Source organism: Corythoichthys intestinalis, chromosome 17 (assembly GCF_030265065.1).
Source record: "Corythoichthys intestinalis isolate RoL2023-P3 chromosome 17, ASM3026506v1, whole genome shotgun sequence".
Lineage (NCBI taxonomy): Eukaryota > Metazoa > Chordata > Actinopteri > Syngnathiformes > Syngnathidae > Corythoichthys > Corythoichthys intestinalis.
Window position 1 is genome coordinate 9,274,650 of NC_080411.1, and position 20,525 is coordinate 9,295,174.

The 20,525-nt window shown below is 38.4% G+C and overlaps 1 protein-coding gene across 4 annotated transcripts in view; it reads right to left on the minus strand.

Annotated features, from left to right (window-relative positions):
* LOC130905895 (TBC1 domain family member 10A-like) overlaps positions 1 to 14,423 on the minus strand; it is a 44,039-nt gene extending 29,616 nt beyond the window's left edge. For 2 of the 4 annotated variants that reach the window (XR_009061163.1, XR_009061162.1), the window contains exons 1-9: positions 13,791 to 14,423; positions 11,454 to 11,553; positions 11,104 to 11,211; positions 10,778 to 10,884; positions 7,713 to 7,827; positions 7,570 to 7,635; positions 5,559 to 5,748; positions 3,714 to 3,868; positions 2,681 to 3,068 (exon numbers count right to left, since the gene is read on the minus strand). Coding sequence is in view for 2 of the 4 variants with exons in the window: in XM_057819671.1 (XP_057675654.1) it covers positions 2,685 to 3,068; positions 3,714 to 3,868; positions 5,559 to 5,748; positions 7,570 to 7,635; positions 7,713 to 7,827; positions 10,778 to 10,884; positions 11,104 to 11,211; positions 11,454 to 11,553; positions 13,791 to 13,990 (1,425 nt within the window). In the remaining 2 variants the exon portion in view is untranslated. Of the gene's footprint in view, positions 1 to 190; positions 3,069 to 3,713; positions 3,869 to 5,558; positions 5,749 to 7,569; positions 7,636 to 7,712; positions 7,828 to 10,777; positions 10,885 to 11,103; positions 11,212 to 11,421; positions 11,554 to 13,790 lie in introns of those variants that run through there. The other 2 variants (XM_057819671.1, XM_057819672.1) reach the window with 2 other exon arrangements.
* Between the last annotated feature and the right edge of the window lie 6,102 nt (positions 14,424 to 20,525).

Consider the following 20,525-nt stretch of genomic DNA (forward strand, 5'->3'; position numbering starts at 1 on the left):
TTTTGAAACATGGAGTCAGTACAAAGGGTTAAAATAAGAAGAGAACGCGCGGAATTTCCGCCTTCCCGGTTGGCACGCTCCCGCGTGTGGCTTGGCCATGGGGGCGAATTCCAACATTATCAAATGCTCATCAAAGTCAAACTTTTTTGTTAGAAAATGACAGAAAACACAAATGTTCAAATACCCACCACGGTACACCTTTATAAAGTTGATTGCAGACAAAGATGTGTTACATTTAAACACCATTATCAAGATTTACATCTGTTATTTGCTGCTCTTCCCCTAAAAGTGTAAAACACATATTTCAATATCGCTTGAGCTTATGTCATTGTCAAAAAAATACTACATTATACAGTACAATCATTTGGCTGCATTTGTGACTTAGGAATCTATAAAAATACATATAATCTATATATCTGGCTCAGAAACGGAGGATGTAAACCATTGGTGTTTGCACGACTACAATCTCCCAATGTTAGTGATCTTTTTCAGTAACAGTCCTTCAAATTCTTTCTGCGCAGCCTCGCTCATTTCATTCCATACATGAATAAACACTCCCAGTCTGATAGAGGCAACACACCCAACATAAAAATCTTTGGCATCATGGCAAAACAATGTCCCTGAACATGTTCCTTCATTAAAAGGAGTCAAAGTAGCGTGAAGGTGCTGCGCACTCCTATGTACAACAAAATAACATACTGGGGAAGAAGGTAAAATACCGTCATTTGTTTTAACTTAGTGCATGGGAACACACTGGATACATTAAATTCGCATAAGATAGCTAATAATATCCAATGTGAGAACGTAAAAATAAAGATGTAGCTTTATTACCTTAGTAAAGCTTAAAAAAGCTCACACGGTGGCTCTTATTAGATGATGATGATCACTTAGGATGGTAAATTATCTGCACAATAGCAGCTCCATCCTCTCGATGCTGATCCAGCCACAGGCAAAAAAAAGTGCAAACTGCGCATTATTGCCACCTGCAGCTCAATGTGGGGAATCACAGAGTGAATTAGACTGATAGCCGACGTAGCATTTATTCCATTTTCTTGATATCCAGCTTCATTACGTAATTGTCTTTGACGGCGCTAGACGTCCAATCCATTTCAACTGGGAGTTCTGGCATGCTCCAAGTTCAAATGGATTGGACGTCTCCTAGTGGTAAACGCTTTTACATTCACAGCAGAAGGATGAAAAGAGCACGATTGGACACCTGTCAGCTAAAGCTGTAATCAAGCATACTGAATTACAAGAAGCGTATTGCGACCAACCATTTAAAAAAAAAAAAAAAAAAAGTCCAGTATCACGTTTTTACGTGATAATTATCATGTTTTTACTTGATAGTTATCACGTTTTTACATTTGGCGGAAAACAGACAAGACTGAAAAAGCAGTTTCTGCTCTTTCACTCCTCTTTAAAAGAAACTGCTGTATTTTAAGCCAAATCAACTGTTGTGTTTGATAGAACAATATGTCTATATGCTGCCATAGCAGATTCATGGCGCATTAAGCCCCCGAACTATTTTTAATTTGTCCGTTTTACCCTGGAAACCCCCGTTTACAGACGTCGCGCAACCGCTTTTGTTTCAACCCAGCCATAAAACGAGGGTAATTAATTATATTTATTATTCAAAATGTCTTTTTTTAGCCTAGAATCATTAACTGATGTCTAATATTTTGTTTAAAAAAAAAAACGACTTCAAAACATTATTCACTCGCATATTTTAAACTTTTAACAAATTACATCACAATGAAAAAAATGGTGTCTGTAAAAGTCACAGATATCTACATCTTTATCACTTAATTGTATTTTTTTGTTACTGTCGCATTTTCTCCGATATCTTAGATGATAAATAATTGATCCAAACAAAGAAAAATTGAAAAAAAAAGTTTCAAAGGGTAAATATATGAAAAAGAAAATCTTGACCACTCCTTGATGTCTGCGATTTCTGCATCGCGACCCTTGTTATATTACCATGTTTTACCCATAAAATCCCCCCAAAATCCAGCTGTTGCCATTTACAGCTGTGTCTTGACACTCAGTGATACATGCTACATGTTTTTGTATGAGTTTTTGGATCGAAACAAGTAAAGTACGCAATAAAATCTCGTTCAAGTCATGGCGTCTGTAATTCTGCTCTCGCGTGCTCTCACCTCAAGATAGGGTTTTGCTGTTTAAAAAAACTTCTGTTTTTCAAATGCCCTCCAATTCAAAATTTTCCTTCCCCCAGAAAATTGAGATATTAAGCTTATGTGTCACACGTGCATATCGGACAATTTTGAAATTTGGCCAAATTGGTTGTCTCAGAGCAGAACTTCAAGTCAACAAGTCACCTGAGTTTTCCGCCATATACCGTTTTTACAGGATAGTACTGTATCGCATTTTTAATTATCACGTTTTTACATGACAGCATCACGTTTTTACATGTTATCAAGATTCTAAGTGATGGTATCAAGTTTTCACATGATATCCCGTTTCTAAATGATATCACGTTTTTACATAATCACGTTGCTACATGATAGTGATCACATTTTTACGCGACGCTATCATGTAAATACGTGATATTGGACTTTTTTTTTTTTTTTTTGGGTGGCAGCAACACGTTGCCGTACTGAATAAATGCTTCAATAGCTTTTTTTCCCACAAAACGTCCTCATCGGAATAATTGCGAGCTCACCGTGCTATAGATAAGTGTCGTTCTCGGCGCCGCTATCGCTCTCTTTTGACGCGTTTGCGCTTGGCGGTCGAAGGAGCGGCGACGGTTCCGGGAGAGGTTGTGAGGCATTACCGGTCTCCTCCGACGGCAGGACGCTCTTTTTCCGATTCTTCCTTTTAGCCCTGCGGGTGCTCCTGTCGCCGTCTACCTCGGGTGGGGTTTCCACAATGATGGTGGGCCTCTGCCTCAGATCCTGTCGGTCCGGCGGCTCGGCAACCATGACGGCCTTGGCGCCGTGCATTCTGGGAGGGGACTTGCAGCGGAGGTCGCCGTGGGTCTCCTTCCAGCGCCGCAGCTGTGCCAGGTGCTCCTTCTCGATGTCTTTTGCTGATATGGGCAGGTCTATGGTCTGAATTATAGCGTTTTACAGTGATAACAATGAGATATTGTAATTATTAAAAAAATAAAAATAAAATAAAAATCGCGAATCCAAATAGGTAGGGAAGCACTAAAATTGAAATTCTTTTCCAGAAAACTGAGGCCGAAAAACGAAAAATATTTTAATCCAAAATTAAGCCAATCTTTATTCATATTTTTTGGTTTTTAATTTTATATAATATACAAATTCTCAATGCTTAGGATTACAACAATATTTATATGATAATTCAGTAATGACATTTCAGCAATGAATAACACAAAAAAAGATTAAACGCGAAATTAAACGTTTAACTTTATGCACTATATAGTAAAAACCATGTTCAAAATGCAGATAAATAATTTGCGTTCATGCCTTTTGTACTTCATTTTTCACAATTTGTATTATATTTTGCTCTTCTGTTGCCATGCCATTTAAAAAGTACCATTGATTTTTGCATACCCAAACTTTAAAATGGGTCGATTTTGACTCGAACACAATACGAGGGCAAAGCAACTTCTGTACTGTTATTTTCATGAAAAGCAGCGTTCCAGACTAAATCCAAAACCCATTTCGGCTACCGAATTTTCAGTGCGTATCTAATAGGGAATGGCAAGATGAGAAATAACGTCAACTCACCTCTCGCACTAGAAAACTCTCCTGCATGTATTGAGGTGGTATGGCTCGAAGAAGCTCCATTGTTTCATACATCCCCGGGCAGGCCTTCACCTTCTCTGAAGATCCTAGCGTGCATTTGAGAAGGACCAGGCCGACGCGGAAGAGAATTTTCACTCCTGAGAAAAATAAGAAAGGCTTCTATAGGAGACGCGAAGACTGGAACTAGCGCCACAAACAAAAGTAGTGCTGCAACAATTAATCGATTAACTTGAGTAATTTGATTAATAAAAGCTTTGAAACAAATTTTGCTGCTTAAAGGATTCGTTTAATTAGATAAGCGTTGTAATGGTTTATTTTGAAAGTGTTTGCATTTTGTTTCATTGATTTGGGGAGGTTACACAGCCCTCTAGTGGGCACAATGAATATGACATAACTTATTTAAAATGGCTGAATCCAGCTGCTCCCTGTTAAGACCATCAAAAGATAAGTTTTTGTTTGAGCTAATGTTTTTTATACATTCATAATTTAGTTCATAGGTATATTTAGCAGTTTTTTGTGGGAATATGTGTTTGAATGATTTGTCAAGAGCATTGTAAAAAAACCAAAAACAAACGTTACTATTTTATAGCATTTAAGCTAGCAGACTTTGGCAAAGCAAGTTAGCCAAGTGTCCTTGTGTTGCACTTAGATCCTCGTTGATTTATTATTTTTTGTATACCATTAGAGGTTAAGATCAGGTATTTTATTTTTGAATGCATTGACTGCTCTTGTGAAAATCAAGTGCAATTCTGCACAGTTCGAAGAAACACTCCAGAACTTTACTTTGGATTCGCATTTAATGCTCTTTTGAAAGTGCAATCTTAGCAACCCTGTGTTTTACATTCATTCTGCAATGCGTTAAATTTTCCTAATCCAATTACTCGATTACTTAAATAATCGATGGCTTCAGCTATAGTTTTTTTGTTACAGGACGATTTTTGATGCAAGTTTTTTTATATGCTGCATACTCCAGTGTAACCGTGGGGACCTCTGGGTGAATCCCAATACGATTTGGGAAACGATAACGATTAGTCAGGAAATCAATAACAATGGGTTTTCTTGCAAATGCGGACAATCTACCAAAAAACGTTCGTCTTCCTCACAAACTACGAGAATATTTGAGTGACATTTCTGTAAAGAAATACAGCCAGACTATATTATTATATTATTTTTATAAACAAATGTCTTTCTTCAGTAATCACCTGCTTTTGACAACGATAGACCTCCAGTTCATTTAAACTGTGAGGACTTTGAGTGCCATTGATGGCGCTATATATCCAGTTCACTTGGACTGGGAATGAAAGAACCCAGTCCAAATGAATTGGACGTCTAGCACCGTAAATGGAAGCTAATGAGTTAATATAGACGCTAGTGAAAAAAAAAAAGTTGTTTTGGAAAGTTTTGGTTCAATCAAACGCAATTTCTGATTTTCATTTTCATGAATTTTTACAATCATAACACTTTCAGTTTTAGTAGGTTTTTCTTTCATTAACAGGGTGGGAAGCAACTATTTTGGCCAAGTGGATATATCTGCCTGAGCGTAAAACACTTCAACTGTTTTAGTTCTCTGTTAAGCGAGCCGTTAAAAAAATGGTGCCTTGCTACCATCTGCTGGCAAATTTAGGTCATTGTCGTTTGACTTTTAAAAGATGTATGAATAAACCGAGACAAATCACAGAAATTTGTGATTAAATAAATTAACCTCATACATCAAGGCGACACTGAAAACTATTTTTGTGCCATTTTTAACTGATGAACGTTCAAATGTTGTGCTTTGGCTTAACAAACGTTGGAAAACACTTATATAGCATAAGTGCCACGTCTTACCCTCACAGAGGAACATGTCCCACACGCGAAGCACGGATGCCCATGGGAGCGTGCGGGAGAAGGCGCACATGAACCACTCGGTCATGTACATGATGGGCTCCACCTTGTGCTGCTTGAGGTGTCTGTGCGCCACTGGGGAAACCCTTCGCAGTAGCGCGTAAAGAATCTCTCCGTCCAGTTGGATGGCTTCCTGCATGGAACGATATGGAGGGAGGTGAGTGACTCCTTTCGCGACTTAATCTCCTTATCCCATCATGCTATTAAGTGTTTGGCGTATTGGTATCCCTCAAAGACGGAGCCAAGGACAGACAGAATGATCCCAGCAGACACACTGTGGATTAGATAAAGAAAAAAAAACAGCTTGTACCTTACCTTTTTAAAGACAAAAATGAGTCCTTTTGTATGTAAATGAAAAAAAAATCCATTTTTAAAAGTGAATTAGCAAGAGTGACTATTTATAAGTGAGCAATGAGATTGCAGGAGTACATTTTTTATTCACGGCCATGTGCCAATTTTTAACGCTTTCGTGCACAAACTATGTTTTTTTTTAACCTTGACAAAGCACTCATTTAACTCACTGGCTGTGACTGAAGGTGCTAGACGTCCAATCCAATTTGACAGGGAGGGGAAATTGAATGAACTTCGCCCCTCCCAGTCTAAATGGATTGGACATCTAGCGCCGTCATTGGCACTGAAACATGAGCATTCACAGCCAGTGTTCCTGGTTTAAATGAATTGGATTTTAATAGCCATCTATGGCATGCAATGGGTTAAATACTATAAAGGGAAAAAAAAAATCTATTTTAGTTTTACTCGAGGCCGTAACCAGTGTATATTTCTGTTTTAATGCATTTTAATTTGATTAATGTAGTTTTTATTAGAACTGTATTCATTTATAAATGTATTTACTGTATAATTATAAATAGGCCTGTCACAAAAACACATTTTAGTAGGTGATGAGCTATTGCTGCTTTGCTATATTGTTGTCAATTTTTTTTAAAATCAATTCAATCACAAATATAGTGACAATACATCCGATCAAATCACCTAGTCAAATGCAATATTTTTTCCTTAAATAAAACACAAACTGTATTAAAAATGATTTAAAAAAATAAAAATAAAAAACGAGAGTAACGAGTAATTTTAAAGCTGGTTAAGTGCAGAATATGAAATAAGAGAGAAACCCAATGGCATTTTTGTTGTCTGCCAATTAGAGCCCAATCAAAGTGTTTATTTGCTAACCAGTTAGTTCCAGCTATCCAATTCAAATCCAAAACAAAAATCCTAACGGGAGCAATTTTAACAACTTTAACAGTTGATTCACAACATTAAATGACTTCCAAACATAGCAAAGGTTACTATGTTGTTGTTGTTTTTTTGAATGAAAAAAAAAAAAAAAAAAACATGAAAGGTAACAACAGTTACTTTGCCAAGTACCAACTAATTACTCTTACATTCAGGTAACTGCGTTACTAAATTACTTTTTTGGAGAAGTAATTTGTAAATGTAATTAATTACTTTTTTAAAGTAAGATTAACAACACTTATAGCCACTGTGCCTTAAAGGGTTGAACATTTCTCCTGGTTGTCAAGTTCCTATTTTACTGACATGCAGCCGTCAATGTTTCAGACAGATACATTTAATAGGAAGTGACCGGTCAATGCCCCTGAATCAACAGGACGTGACACGGAAATGTGACAAAATCAACAGGGAAAGACATAGAATTGTCTCAAAATCAAGAGGAAATGCATGGGAACTAACAGACTGGCACAAAAGCATTCCCACACAATATCACCATAAATTGTATTTTCTAGTTAGTATACAGAGTTGTGTCAAACTGTACACCATGCTAAAATACTAGGAACAGGCAACTCCCAACAAAATGTAGTACAGCATTTAGTTTGACAGCCATACAATGTATTGTTAAATTTAGTACCTCTCTGACAGTATCAGTTCTTAGGGATTTCTGTACATTATGCCCACATGATGGTGTTCTGAGTGAGCTTCTTACCAGCCCTGTACTGTAGTATCCAGGAAGGTACTTCTCACAAATCTGGACAAGGACCCAGAAGGCCTCCTAGGACATAACACAACAATCTAATATTGCACAAGGAGCCCAAGTATAGAGTATTTGTGATGCTTAGTTGATTTTACCTCAGCCGGCATGTGCATGAGGAGCACAGCAGCGATTGGCGCCTGCGCCTGGCAGTAGCCCTCCTCCGGACGGTGCAGTGTGTACGCCTTCAACACGCTGAACAAGTCCTTCTGTCTGCATGTGTGTGTGGATGAATTGATGGATAATTGAATGGATACTTAAAACCATGGAAAACTAGTTTGAGGCTTTGTAGGGCAGTCATTGGCTGCTAATGGCGAAAGAGGTCAATGGCAGCCAATGAGTTAACAAGGAAGTGGTCTTAAAATGCCTCCAAAGTAATAGGAAGTGACTGCAAATCGACAGGAAATGACCCGTTCAAAAGAGAAAAGGCATCCCAATGCAATTTATCCAGAAAATGCATTCTAGTATTATTTGTTTACAATGACTTGCAGTAATTTTCAGACTATAAAGGGCACCTGCCCATTTGCAGCCACCTATCAAATTTGACACGAAAACGACATTTGTTAATAGATAAGCCGCACTGGGCTATAAGCCGCAACTGTCCTTACTGTATTATGGGATATTTACACCAAAACATATTAACCGGTAACACTTTATTCGACAGCGGCATCATAAGACTGTCATAAGACCGAATGAACCACCATTCATTGCTTCAAAAAGCCTCATTTGGCCATCACTGCTCCCTTGGGGGAGACAGTCAACCTCTGCTGCCACCTGCTGTTAACACTATTGTTGTCCGACATGCCTCCTAGCATGCACTGCAGCGCAACAGGTGTAAATAATAATCAAAATTCATGTTGTATGCTATTTATTTCTTCAGTTACTGCAGTGTTTCCCACAAATGAACGAGACTGTGGCGGGCCGCCACAGTCTCGTTTGCCCCCCCCCCCCCGCCGAATAAAAAAAAGAAGATAATAATCAGATGCGTCAGTCAGCCGATTACACAGCTGTAGCCCACTCAACTCTACTACCCGCGAGAGCGCGCGCGCGGGTAGTAGAGTAGCATTTTAGAGTAGCATTTTATTTATTTATTTAAGAGACGCAAGGGGAACGAGTAGGAAGAATGGGAGAACGAGCGAGATAGCGAGAGATAGCGGTCGCATGTCTTAGCAGCACGCTGTTATTTTGTTATTGTTTTTCTGTATTATTGTTACCACAATCAAGTGGGTAAGCAAATACAGACTTCTCTCCTTCTTCCCCATATCCGGGGCATTGGATCGGACTTTTCGGCGAAAGTGAGCGGTGGACGGCCGTCTTGGACGTAAAGCAAACTTTGATTGAACTTGCGCGGAGAGGCGGGGCCCAAAATAAAGCCTTGCTCTATTTTCAGAGCGTTGGTCACAATAAAATATTTATTAGTTCAAGCAGAGTAAAATGATGCATATTCACGGTACAAGAACGTCGTTTCCGTGTCCATCGATTGGTAAGAAAAGGCTGTTTGTACGAGTGACGCGTGGGCGCTCCCGTCAGGGGGGACATTTCGCGTGGAGTGGCTATTTTTCGGCACAACACCGGCGCGCCAACTTCAGACAAATTACGGCTGACGAAACTTTGATAAATGCGCCCCCCCCCAATTTCGCGAGCTCTGGGACACTCGAAAAATGACTCTCATACCTCTCCTTGCTAAGTTAATGGTACCTCGATGTGCGTTTGTGTGGAAATTTAGTTCACGAACAACGGGGGAAAAACTATTCACCTTCTCACCGAATCAAGTAAAACTCTTTACACGGCTATTAGAATTCCCCCAGTCCTGTAAATGGGTCAGTTGACAGAAGGGCTGTTATTGTTGTGGTAATGTAGTACTTACGAGGGTCAAATAAAAAGGAAAAAGGAAGACTACGACGGCGGTCTGAAACCCGCGGCTCTCGGACTGCATGCGGCTCTTTAGCGCTGCTTTTTTTTTTTTTTTTTTTAATGGAAAAAGATGGGGGAGGGAAATATATTTTTTGTTTTAATAGGATTTCTAGGAGGACAAACATGACACAAACATTCTTTCAATTCATTAATATTGTAATGAAGTTAAACTTGTGGTGGCATCGTACAACAGAGTAGTCACGTGGTGCGCTATAGGATCCACTGCAGGGAAAATAAACATTTAATCATGAAGGCTAATTATGTATTTCTAGCCAACTTAGTCATTTTTATAGTAGGCTAATATAGCTAGTATTGATAATTATAAGGCTTGTACTAGGCTTTGAATTTTTTGCTGCTCCAGACATACTGTATTAGTTTGTTTTTTTTGGGGGGGGGTGGGGGTCAAATATGGCTCTTTCAACAGTTTGGGTTGCCAACCCTGAGTCACTACGAGATGTAAGTCGTACTATTGCTACGAGAAAAAAAGTCGCATTATTACATAGGGTAACGTAGCTGTAATCAGCTACGCATTTTACATACATATACCGTAGCTGAGAGCTATAACATTAGCCTAGCTAATGAAATATTTCAAATATATCTTTGTTATGGTTCTTCTTGGGGGAAAAAAAATAATGAAGAAAAAAAAAAAAATTCGCCGTGGCACGACATGGTGAGGCTGTCCGACTCCGATGCAGCCCACCACCACAGTCTCCTAAAATCCTGTGGGAAACACTGTACTGTTCCAGTTGTTTCATTAATAGCTAATGATGGTATTTGATAACACTTTATTTGACAGTGGCTGCATAAGACTGTCATAAGACAATCATAATTATGACATCATGATGATAATGTCATGAGCATTAATGAATGCTTAAAACGATGTCATTAAGTGTCATCCGGCAAATGATCTCACTTTTGAACAGATGTAAAAGATTCGAGCTGGACATAAATGTAGTTAGTGACATAATTTGCCAGATAATATTAATGACATCTGTCATAAGCATTCAGTAATGCCCGTGATAGTGTCATGTCATTATTATGACGGTCTTATGACAGTCTAATGACACAACTGTCAAGAAGCATCACCTATAGACCCCCAAAAAAAATCAACAAATAAGCCACACTGGACTATAAACAACAGCATTCAAAATGAGGGAAAAAAATAGCAGCTTATAGTCCGAAAATTACGGTATATTACAACAACACAGTATGTATTATCTATTGAGGCGCACAGCCAGTCAGTGCTTACCCGTGTCCCCCCCTAGCTGAAAACATTTCATGGAAGGGAAACTGTCGGTGGAGGTCTCTCTCAATGATGTCCACCCATTTGGGATCTCCCGGTAGCCTCTCCAACTCCTAAAAATAATAGTTTAATTGCACGATTAAAAAAAGATGTCCTGACATTATCGTGTATCACCATTCCGTGTCAACTAGTACTCTAATAAAAGACTTGTACAACCAGTCATTCCCCCAAAAAATATTTATCGGCGCTTCCCTGGCAAATTCCATTGCAAGACGTGAAATTCGGACTAAAGGCGCATAAAATTCCACTTGCACAAGAAATGTTAAACTAACCTGAAATTTGCCCTGGTTTTGCTGCACCTTCACTTTTCCTCCCGTCAGGTAGAGCCAGGCACGACCACGCAATGAGGGCGGAATTCCCTTCTGGCAGCGATCTTTCACCTAGTTACCGCACATTAAAAAACATAAAGCATAAGAAATTTGGGGTCCAAATGGTTTACAAAGTTCCGGTTTGAACTAGTAATCATCAAAGACTGAACGTATTGCCTGTTCTTTAGCTTTTTCTCGCTTAAACGTGGAAGAATCAAGAAGTAAGCAGACTGACATTTAAGAGAATTGTTAGGTTAATGTGTCCTGATATGTGTTGCTTACACTAACAACATGGATAAATAGACGGGGGGGACCTTCTTGTGCTTTTTGGCCATCCACTTGTCCCAGCTGTCCAGCATCTCCAGCCATTTGGCTTCCCGCTGTCTCAACACGTATGACGGGATTTCTTCTGCACTGCAGGGAGTAAATAAAATCAAAGTTAGCAGATACTTTTTATTTCACTTCAAATTTTCTGTGATATAAAAATGCCTGATTTTATTTTCCCATCTCAGAGTGGATATAACGACACCAATGACCATAATTTCTAGAAAACCGGAAACATTGCTCTCGATTATTTACAGTGATCCCTCGCGCTTCAAACTTCGCGCCCTCAGTCCATCGTGGATTTTTTTTCAGTTAAAAAAAAAATACAGATGAGCTGTCCTGAGTCAATCGCGTAGTCTCACTCTCGCTCCCTCCTTCACTTTTCCTGCACTTTGTTTGTCAAGCCGTGCACTGGAGTTGCTTTTCAAAGTTAACGATGTTGACAGATGTTTGGGTTTGATCTTGCCACAGATGCTTGTAAGCCAAAGCTTCAAAGCACCACATGCGTCAATCATCATTTCACTTGTTAAACAGTTGCTGTGGCAACTCATTGTGTGTAAGTGAGCAGCTGGAGCAGATTTGAGTGGACTCACTCAATGAAGCATTTAACTAATTCACTCCCAGCCATTTTCACCGGAGCAAGGCTTTTCGCTCCTGGCTGTTTTACTGGATTTTGACTGATTTTACAAGGCCCAAAGAAAATTCTGTTCTATTGCTATATAAACATGGAACTCACCAAATGAAAGACTAGACTCTCTTCTTTCAGCAGAAAACAAAAGTTAGTTCATATCTTTTTCCATTCTTTAGAAATCAGCGTTAGAAAATAGCTTAGTTTGAGCTATTTTCCAATTTCTGATGAAAAGAAGAGAAATTGAGCTTTATGTAAAAGCATACATTTCAAACATAACTTTGACTTTACCACAGCTATTTTTCGCTTTTGTGACATCCCAAACATCTGATGAATAATGTTTTGGTTCTACAAAATAACATAAACAACAAGACAAATAGAGCTTTTGATCTCAAAGTAACAATTTATTTACACATAACTTAACTACTGAACTGTTTGAACTATTTGCGCACATAACAACGGGGAAGGCTGTCGGCTGCTCCCAGTTGAATGAGGTGGCTCCCAGTAATCTGATCAGTCCGGATCAAGATTGGTCTAACTTTTTTCATCATCTTCATCGTTGGTTTCAAGCTCGGGCTCAGGAGTAAAGCAACGTGAGCTCCGCGGAACGCGTGTGGAACCTGACGCTGTTGTGGCCGTCACCGTTCGTCCCATCAAGATAGATTTTTAAAAAATACTTCTTTGACGATGGTTTCGTTTTCTTTTCAAAATACTCCTCTGGTGTCGTTTGCCTTTTTTTCCCCCCCGATCGTTCGCCAAATTTTCCCTCAAATTCTCACGCGTTTTCACAAGATCCCTCCAACTTCCGTTTCCTGACTATTTTTCTTCACTTCCTTTCTTGGCCCGAGATGAGTTCTTCCAAAATGCGCTACTGCCCTCCAGTGGCCAGTTCTATTGCTTTAAAATGAGTTTTGAGCATTGTGCATTGCAGTTTAGGTGAAACAGAACTTAGAGATGCCTCTTGTCAAAAAACAAAACAAAACAAAAAAAAAAACGTAAAAGACTTTTTTTGTTTTTGGGACACTGAAACAATTAAAAATAGAACGTATTTATACGTTTTTGGGAGCAAATGAGTTAATAAAGCCAAGCATTTTTCTACTACTTTATTCTTATTTAAAAATAATTAGTTGGGATAGCAACATGTTTAAATCTTATCATAATTATTACATTTGAAGTGATTAAAAAACATTTATCAAAATATAATGTTTTTTTTAATAGTTTGGGAAATAAAGTGAAAAAAAATGTCTAATATATATCTCTTGCCAATGCTAAATTTGAATAAATACATTAATGAACACACACTTTTTTATTTTTTTGGGTGCACTACTTCGCTATTTTTCACTTATCGCGGCGGGTTCTAGTCCCCATTAACCGCGAAAAACAAGGGATCACTGTATAGCCTACTTAGAGATATTTCACGATAGTAACACGAAAAACTCATTACAACGTCACTCAGCATCTTTAAATTGTGCATTGCAAATGTGTGGGCAGACATTAACACAAATCTTATATTAAATCTAATGAGATTAGTTTAAATTAAAATGCAAGTAACATATTTTCTTTCAGTGACTCATCCATTCAATCTGTAGCAAACTGCTTACCACATTCTCCACTGAAAACATCTTGTTTGAAGCACAATCCTAGCTGAACCAAGAAATATAACAAACAACCATGAATTTTGTACATTTTCTAGACTTACTCCAGTCCAGGGTACTGCTGGGTTCCACCTGTAAAGCCGTATTTGTCCACTTCTTTCTCCCCGGACGTGTCAGTCCCATTATCCGAACCCAGTGTGACTAAATCGGAGCCAAAAGACCGACTGCTCCCGTTGCTTGTCAGCTTCTCGGCGCTACCCTCCTCAAAGTCAATGCTTTCATCACCCCGGTCGGTGTTTGCCATTTAACCAACATTTATATTTGCTGCAAACACGCCCTTTTTGTACACACTTAATCGCCCTAGCCAAATTTCTCAACTGCTATCACGAGAGTAAGCTAATTTAGCTATGAGAAATGCGTCTTAGCTTTTTAATGAAACGCTCTGCTTCAAAAGTAAATTCTTCAATGGGGTTCCCCCCGTTATTCTGACAAGAAAATATATTTATTTTCGCGTAAAAACATGCAGCGCTAACCTGCTAGCCTAAACACAACGTGCTAGCATAACACGCACCTGTCAGCTGAATTATGTCGTTACTAAATCTGCTTCTGTCAGCAGGAATGCAGGCTAGCACGTGAGAAAGAAATAACAGAAACAGCTCTCTACCGCCTTCCATGTGGGACAATGTCGCACTACAACGTTACAACAACTTCAAAAGTGTCCAAAATGTTGACCGAATGTTTTCATTATTGAGATGACGGGAAAGTACGGTGGCTGAGAAGTGTAAAACGCCGTTAAAAAATTGTGAAACGAAATTACAGAAAACAAAACAAATTTATATTTCAGGAAAAAAAATTAAAGCTGAAATAATATGCATTTCAGAAAACGCTAAAGGTGAAAAAAAAAAAAAAAAAAACATACAATTCTGGAAACATAGCAAAAGCCTAAGCAAATATACATTTCAGTAAAAAAAAATAACAAAAAGCAAAACAAATTTACATTCCAGGAAACAAATGAACCCTTTGAGGGTTAAACACCTCTAAAGGTACCAAAACCCAGGAGTTTCACAGGTGCATTCACCGAACCCTTCAGAATTTCATAATAAAGCCATTGTTTTACGAATTCAAAACCGAGCAAGCTAAAATCTAAGTGAACACCCGTTCAAATTCCCTCCAGATTTCGAATTTAACTACAAATAATTTTGTCTTTTGATGTTGATTTTCACATTGGAAAACGAAACTCATTTCATTCACTGTTCCTTTTTTGTTTTCATGTCTACATTCTCATTTTATTGTCGGATCCTTGCATCTGATACTATTTTTACGGCGTAAAATGAAGCAAATGTTTTTTTTTCTTTTTTAAAATAATGTTATAAGTTGTTCACATTGTCTGTCTGTCGGTCTGTTATACTTTCTCACACCAACTGCCAGTCAACCTTCCACCGAGCAATGTTACTTTTAAAACGTAATTAGTTACGAATTACTTTTCCCAAAAAGTAATTGAGTTAGTAACTCAGTTACCTGAATGTATGAGTAATTAGTTACTTGGCAGAGTAACTGGTGTTACTTTCATGTTTTTTTTTTTTTTTTTCAAAAAAACAAAACAAAAACAAAGTAACCTTTGCTACGTTTGGAAGTCATTTATTTATTATTTCATCTCGACGTGAAAGTTTTAAAACTGTTTCATCATTTAAATATAGATTCAAGTCAAGATTTTGCAGATTTAGGAGTATTTTTAGATAAAAACTTACTTAGGTTTGCTAGGAAGGTTCATTACAACAGAGCCTTTCTGAGAAGTGTACTGCTCTAAAATGGCGGCTGTTTACTAATGCCACCAAGTCTGTCATTTCGCATGTAGTTCATATGCATGAGATATCTAGGCGCAGATTGTAGGCTGTCGGCTACAGTCAGGAAATATTGGAGCCACCTAGCCTAGCATCGCGTTTGCAACAGCGTCACAACAAACACTTCGATCTCAGTGTCTCTGACTTTTCTCGCGTCATTCAACCAACTTAGTAACGCATAGTAACGCACATTGTCTCGTTGCCGAAATGGTGACAACATCCGAACGGAGGAAACAAAAGGTAATGCACGAAAAACGTAGATTTTGAATGTATGGCGTTAGGGTTGCCACCTTTCAGAAATAAGAAATATGGGACGCCCTCCTTGCGCCCAAAGCTGTTCAGGCAGAGAAAAAAAGGGACATCCCCAAAACTCCTAAAATACATAGAAATGTGTCTATTCATTTATATTCCATATTAGTTCAATACGGAACGCAACATTTAATTCCCAATTTCTGATTGTTCCTTATTTTAAGGGACAGGTGGCAACCCTATATGGCGTACACATTTAAAAAACAGTACTCACTTGTACAAATTACGCCGAAACCGTACAACTTGACAGGTATGTCAAAGATAAGCCGCACTGGACTCTAAGCTGGAGCTGTCCTCACTGTATTATGGGATATTTACAGCAAAAGATAACACTTTATTTGACAGCGGCATCATACGGCTATCATGAGACCAAATGAACCATCATTAAACTTTGAACCAATTGGCTGCAAAGCTTCATTGCTTCAAGAAGCTTCATTTGACCATCACTGCTCCCTTGAGGGAGACAATCAACCTCTGCTGCCACCTGCTGTCAACACTGTTGTTGTCCAACATGCCTCCTAGCATGCATTGCAGCACTACAGATGTAAATAACAATCAAAATTCATGTTCTGTGCTAATTATTTATTCAGTTATTGTCCCAGTTGTTTCATTAATCGCTAGTTATCGTATTTGGTAACACTTTATTGACTGTGGCGCCATAAGACTGTCATTAGATAATAATTATAATTAGGGTTGTTCCGATCATGTTTTTTTTGCTCCCGATCTGATCCCGATCGTTTTAGTTTGAGTATCTGCCGATCCCGATATTTCCCGATCCGATTGCTTTTTTTTTGCTCCCGATTCAATTCCAATCATTCCCGATAATTTTTCTCGATCATATACATTTTGGCAATGCATTAAGAAAAAAATGAATAAAACTCGGAAGAATATATACATTCAACATACAGTACATAAGTACTGTATTTGTTTATTATGACAATAAATCCTCAAGATGGCATTTACATTATTAACATTCTTTCTGTGAGAGGGATAAATGTGACTTTATATATTGTGACTAAATATTGCCATCTACTGTATTTGTTGAAATTTCAGTAAATGATACTGTAGCCATTTAACTGTTCTGCCCAAATGCATGATGGAAAGTGCACCCATGACTGTGCATAGTGGCACCAATTGATATATCTTCTCTGCGTAGGAAAATAACACATGGTGTTAAGCAAAAGATCAACTACTATCTTTCTTACCCACATTGCTTCCCACGATAGTCCTAATTATTGAAAGGGGGATTGTAAGGCTTTAGCCAATTAAAAAAAGGTTCCAAAGACTGCCAAAACTCACTCTACTCATCTTGCGCTGCCTTTCAGCTCTCTCTCTCTCTCTCTATATATATATAGGTGAAACGGCGCCATTATAGATTGAACGCGACAATACGTGAGTGGGTCGTGCAGCGCAGCGCATGCGTTAAATATTTTGACGTGATTAAATTCAAACAGGTGGCACGGTGGCTGAGTGGTTAGCACGTCTGCCTCACAGTTCTAAGATCAAGGGTTCAATCCCGGGCTTCGGCCTTCCTGTGTGGAGTTTGCATGTTCTCCCCGTGCCTGCGTGGGTTTCCTCCCACATCCCAAAAACATGCTTGGTAGGCTGATTGAACACTCTAAATTGTCCGTAGGTATGAGTGTGTGCGTGAATGGTTGAATGTCTCCTTGTGCCCTGCAATTGGCTGGCAACCAGTTCAGGGTGTCCCCTGCCTACTGCCCCAAGTTAGCTGGGATAGGCTCCAGCACCTCTGCGACCCTCGTGAGGAAAAGCGGCATGGAAAATGAATGAATAAATTCAAACATTAATTACCGCCGTTAACGCGATAAATTTTATAGCCCTACTTTAAGCCAAAACTAAAGACTCTGGATGAGTGTAAGACATTTTGTCTGTAACGTTAAAGACAATTAGAAAACGATTTAATTAAGAAATATATTATATATATTAAAAAAAGGCATGTCCGATATTTTTTTGCCGATTCCGATACTTTGAAAATGACGTGATCGGACCCGATCGATCGGGACATCTTTAATTCTAATTATTATCACATATGTAGCTTATAGTCCGAAAATTACGATATTTAAGTTCTCGAACTAAGTCAATAACAACTCCACTCAAATACTCTTTTGTATAAATACTAGATTTTTTTATTTAAATATTGTACATTGTTTGAAAACATATTTACACAAATTAGACCTGCATTATTACACTGTGACAAAGATGTAGCGTTCATTCACTCATACTAATATCGCATGTTGGAAAAAACGACAATCATACCAGTCGTCGTGATGGCATAAGCACCTTCGCTTTGAATGGAACGACACAATCAGGGTTGAGTTGGGTTTTAGCAGACGGCATTGAACAACAAGCACTGGACAAAATGGACGAGACGAGCTTGCAAAGACAGGGAAGGCCTCTTGATGACAGGTCAATGGATGTGTTAAGGCTGTGCTCCCCTTTCAGTCACACGCAAAATTTCACAGCATTTCTGCCTTTGTCTGCATAAACATTAAATATTTCCAGAACATATGCATTCTAAAGACACAGGAACACATTTGAATGGATTGACGGAAACCATACCAAGAGAACAGCACGGACAATCAAATAACTACGTTTTAAAGACTTTCCATGAAAATCCCTCACAATAACACCGCCATTTTTTGATCTTCAGTCTCCACAGACACAATGTTGCTTAAAGCAGTTCCTACTGGACAAAGTCCCTTCTATATGGCTTTCCTTCTTTGGCTTCAGAAACCTGTCACGCACATGAGATGTGTTAATAATAAAACAACATACAGTATTCAAGAAAACGGACAAAAACCTTCAGACACGTCTCCACCACATCATATTCTGAGCACAAATTGTACAGTATTGCTGCATAATGGTGTTTACAACAAGGCGCACTGATGAAAACACAAAGAAAATGTTTCTTTGGTGTGCCCATTTAGAAACTCTTAAGACATTTAGCGTCCCGTGTGGTTAGCCGACGGGCAGCTTGCCGTGAGGGAACAGTAGGACACACGTCTGGGGATTCATTTACGTAAGGGGATTGAATGCAGCTTGCACACACAAGCGCTCTTTACAATCACAGTGAACATGTTCATGTAATTCAGCTCATATACAAACATTAAACGAGAAGCAGCGGATTCAATAATAAATGCAAACAGGACACACACGAAAAAAAAACTCATCTAATAAGTTACGTTTGTAATTCATCATTCATACATACTGTATTTCCTCAAATAGTACGGCATCAGTGGAACACATTCACGGTAGTTCAATTAGATGGTGTGATAATAACTATACCAGTGGTTCTTAAACTTGCTAAAGGTAGCGAACACAAGTTTCACATGAGGATTCACCGAACCCTTCGGAATATTTTCAAATTAAAAACCGATATATCTAAGCTAGCAAGCTAATAATTTAACAAATTACCGTTCAAAATTCTTATTTTGACAGCATGTTTATAAACAGGTCAAAATTTGAGACCACACTGCTCATTGGTCTGTTGTATTCCCTCATACTATACCAAATGAGTCAACCTTCCACTGAGCAAACCAGTTCCTCCTCCCATTAGATCAAGGACTAGCAGTTAAAAGAAATGAATGATGCCTGTAAACTGGGAGCAAAACCTGGTCTAAAAAGCCACTTTGTCAAGATTTAATCAGCGTATGAAGATAAGGCTCTGCATTTCTTTCCCTTCCCTGAACCCCTTAGACTTACTCACTGAACCCAGGTTAAGAACCACTGAACTTTACCAAAAAAAACCCCAAAAACTTTTGGGATGTTTTTTGTTCGACTAATCAATTTCTGTGTTGAAAACAAAATCATGGCAATACAAAATTTCCCATTTTTCTGGACAGCAATGTAATGCAATACATTATTTTTCAAACTGGTAATATTGTTGTAAATGATCCAACTCTATGGGAGAACAATGGGCTTAGTAGTTGCTTCCTGGGTTTGAATATCAGCCCGGATGGAAGACAATAAACTTGTTGCTATTCATGCACGACACAAAAAGGCTTGGTCTTTAAAAAAAACTTTCCACTACAAAGTACCGTATTTTTCGGACAATAAGTCGCATCGGCCAAAAAATGCGCAATGAAGACGGAAAAACCCAAGTCGCATTTTTTAGACAAATTTGAGAAAAATCCACCTGGCCACCTAGCTTTTAGCCCACGATTAGTTTTTTTTTTTTTTTTTGGTTTTATTTCAGTAAGCGGAACCTCCGCATTTCGCCCGTCCTTTACAAGTTTCTCACCAACTCCAAACTTTCTTTTTGCTGCTCGATTACTGCTTTCAGCTGCATATTTCACTACTTGCAGCTTGTAATCTGCAAAATATGATTTTCTTTTCAGTGCCATTTTATTCAGCCCTTCTCAGTTGTTTTTACAAGTTACCGCCAAAATTGAAACATAGGGCTTTAGCACGTTCTTGTGGTTAAGTGTGAAAATAACGCGAAATCATATAATAATGTGTTGATAATTTCACACTTAAGTCGCTCCCCTGGTCAAACTATTAAAAAATAAATAAATAAATTCTTATAGTCCCAAAAATACGGTACATTTCTGTATAAATTTACAGTAGAAATACATTTTGTAATGTTTTTGTTCGCCGATATAGAGTGAAATTATATGATCGAAACTATGAAGTAATAAATGCTGGGAAACACTGCTGTATAATACCGTC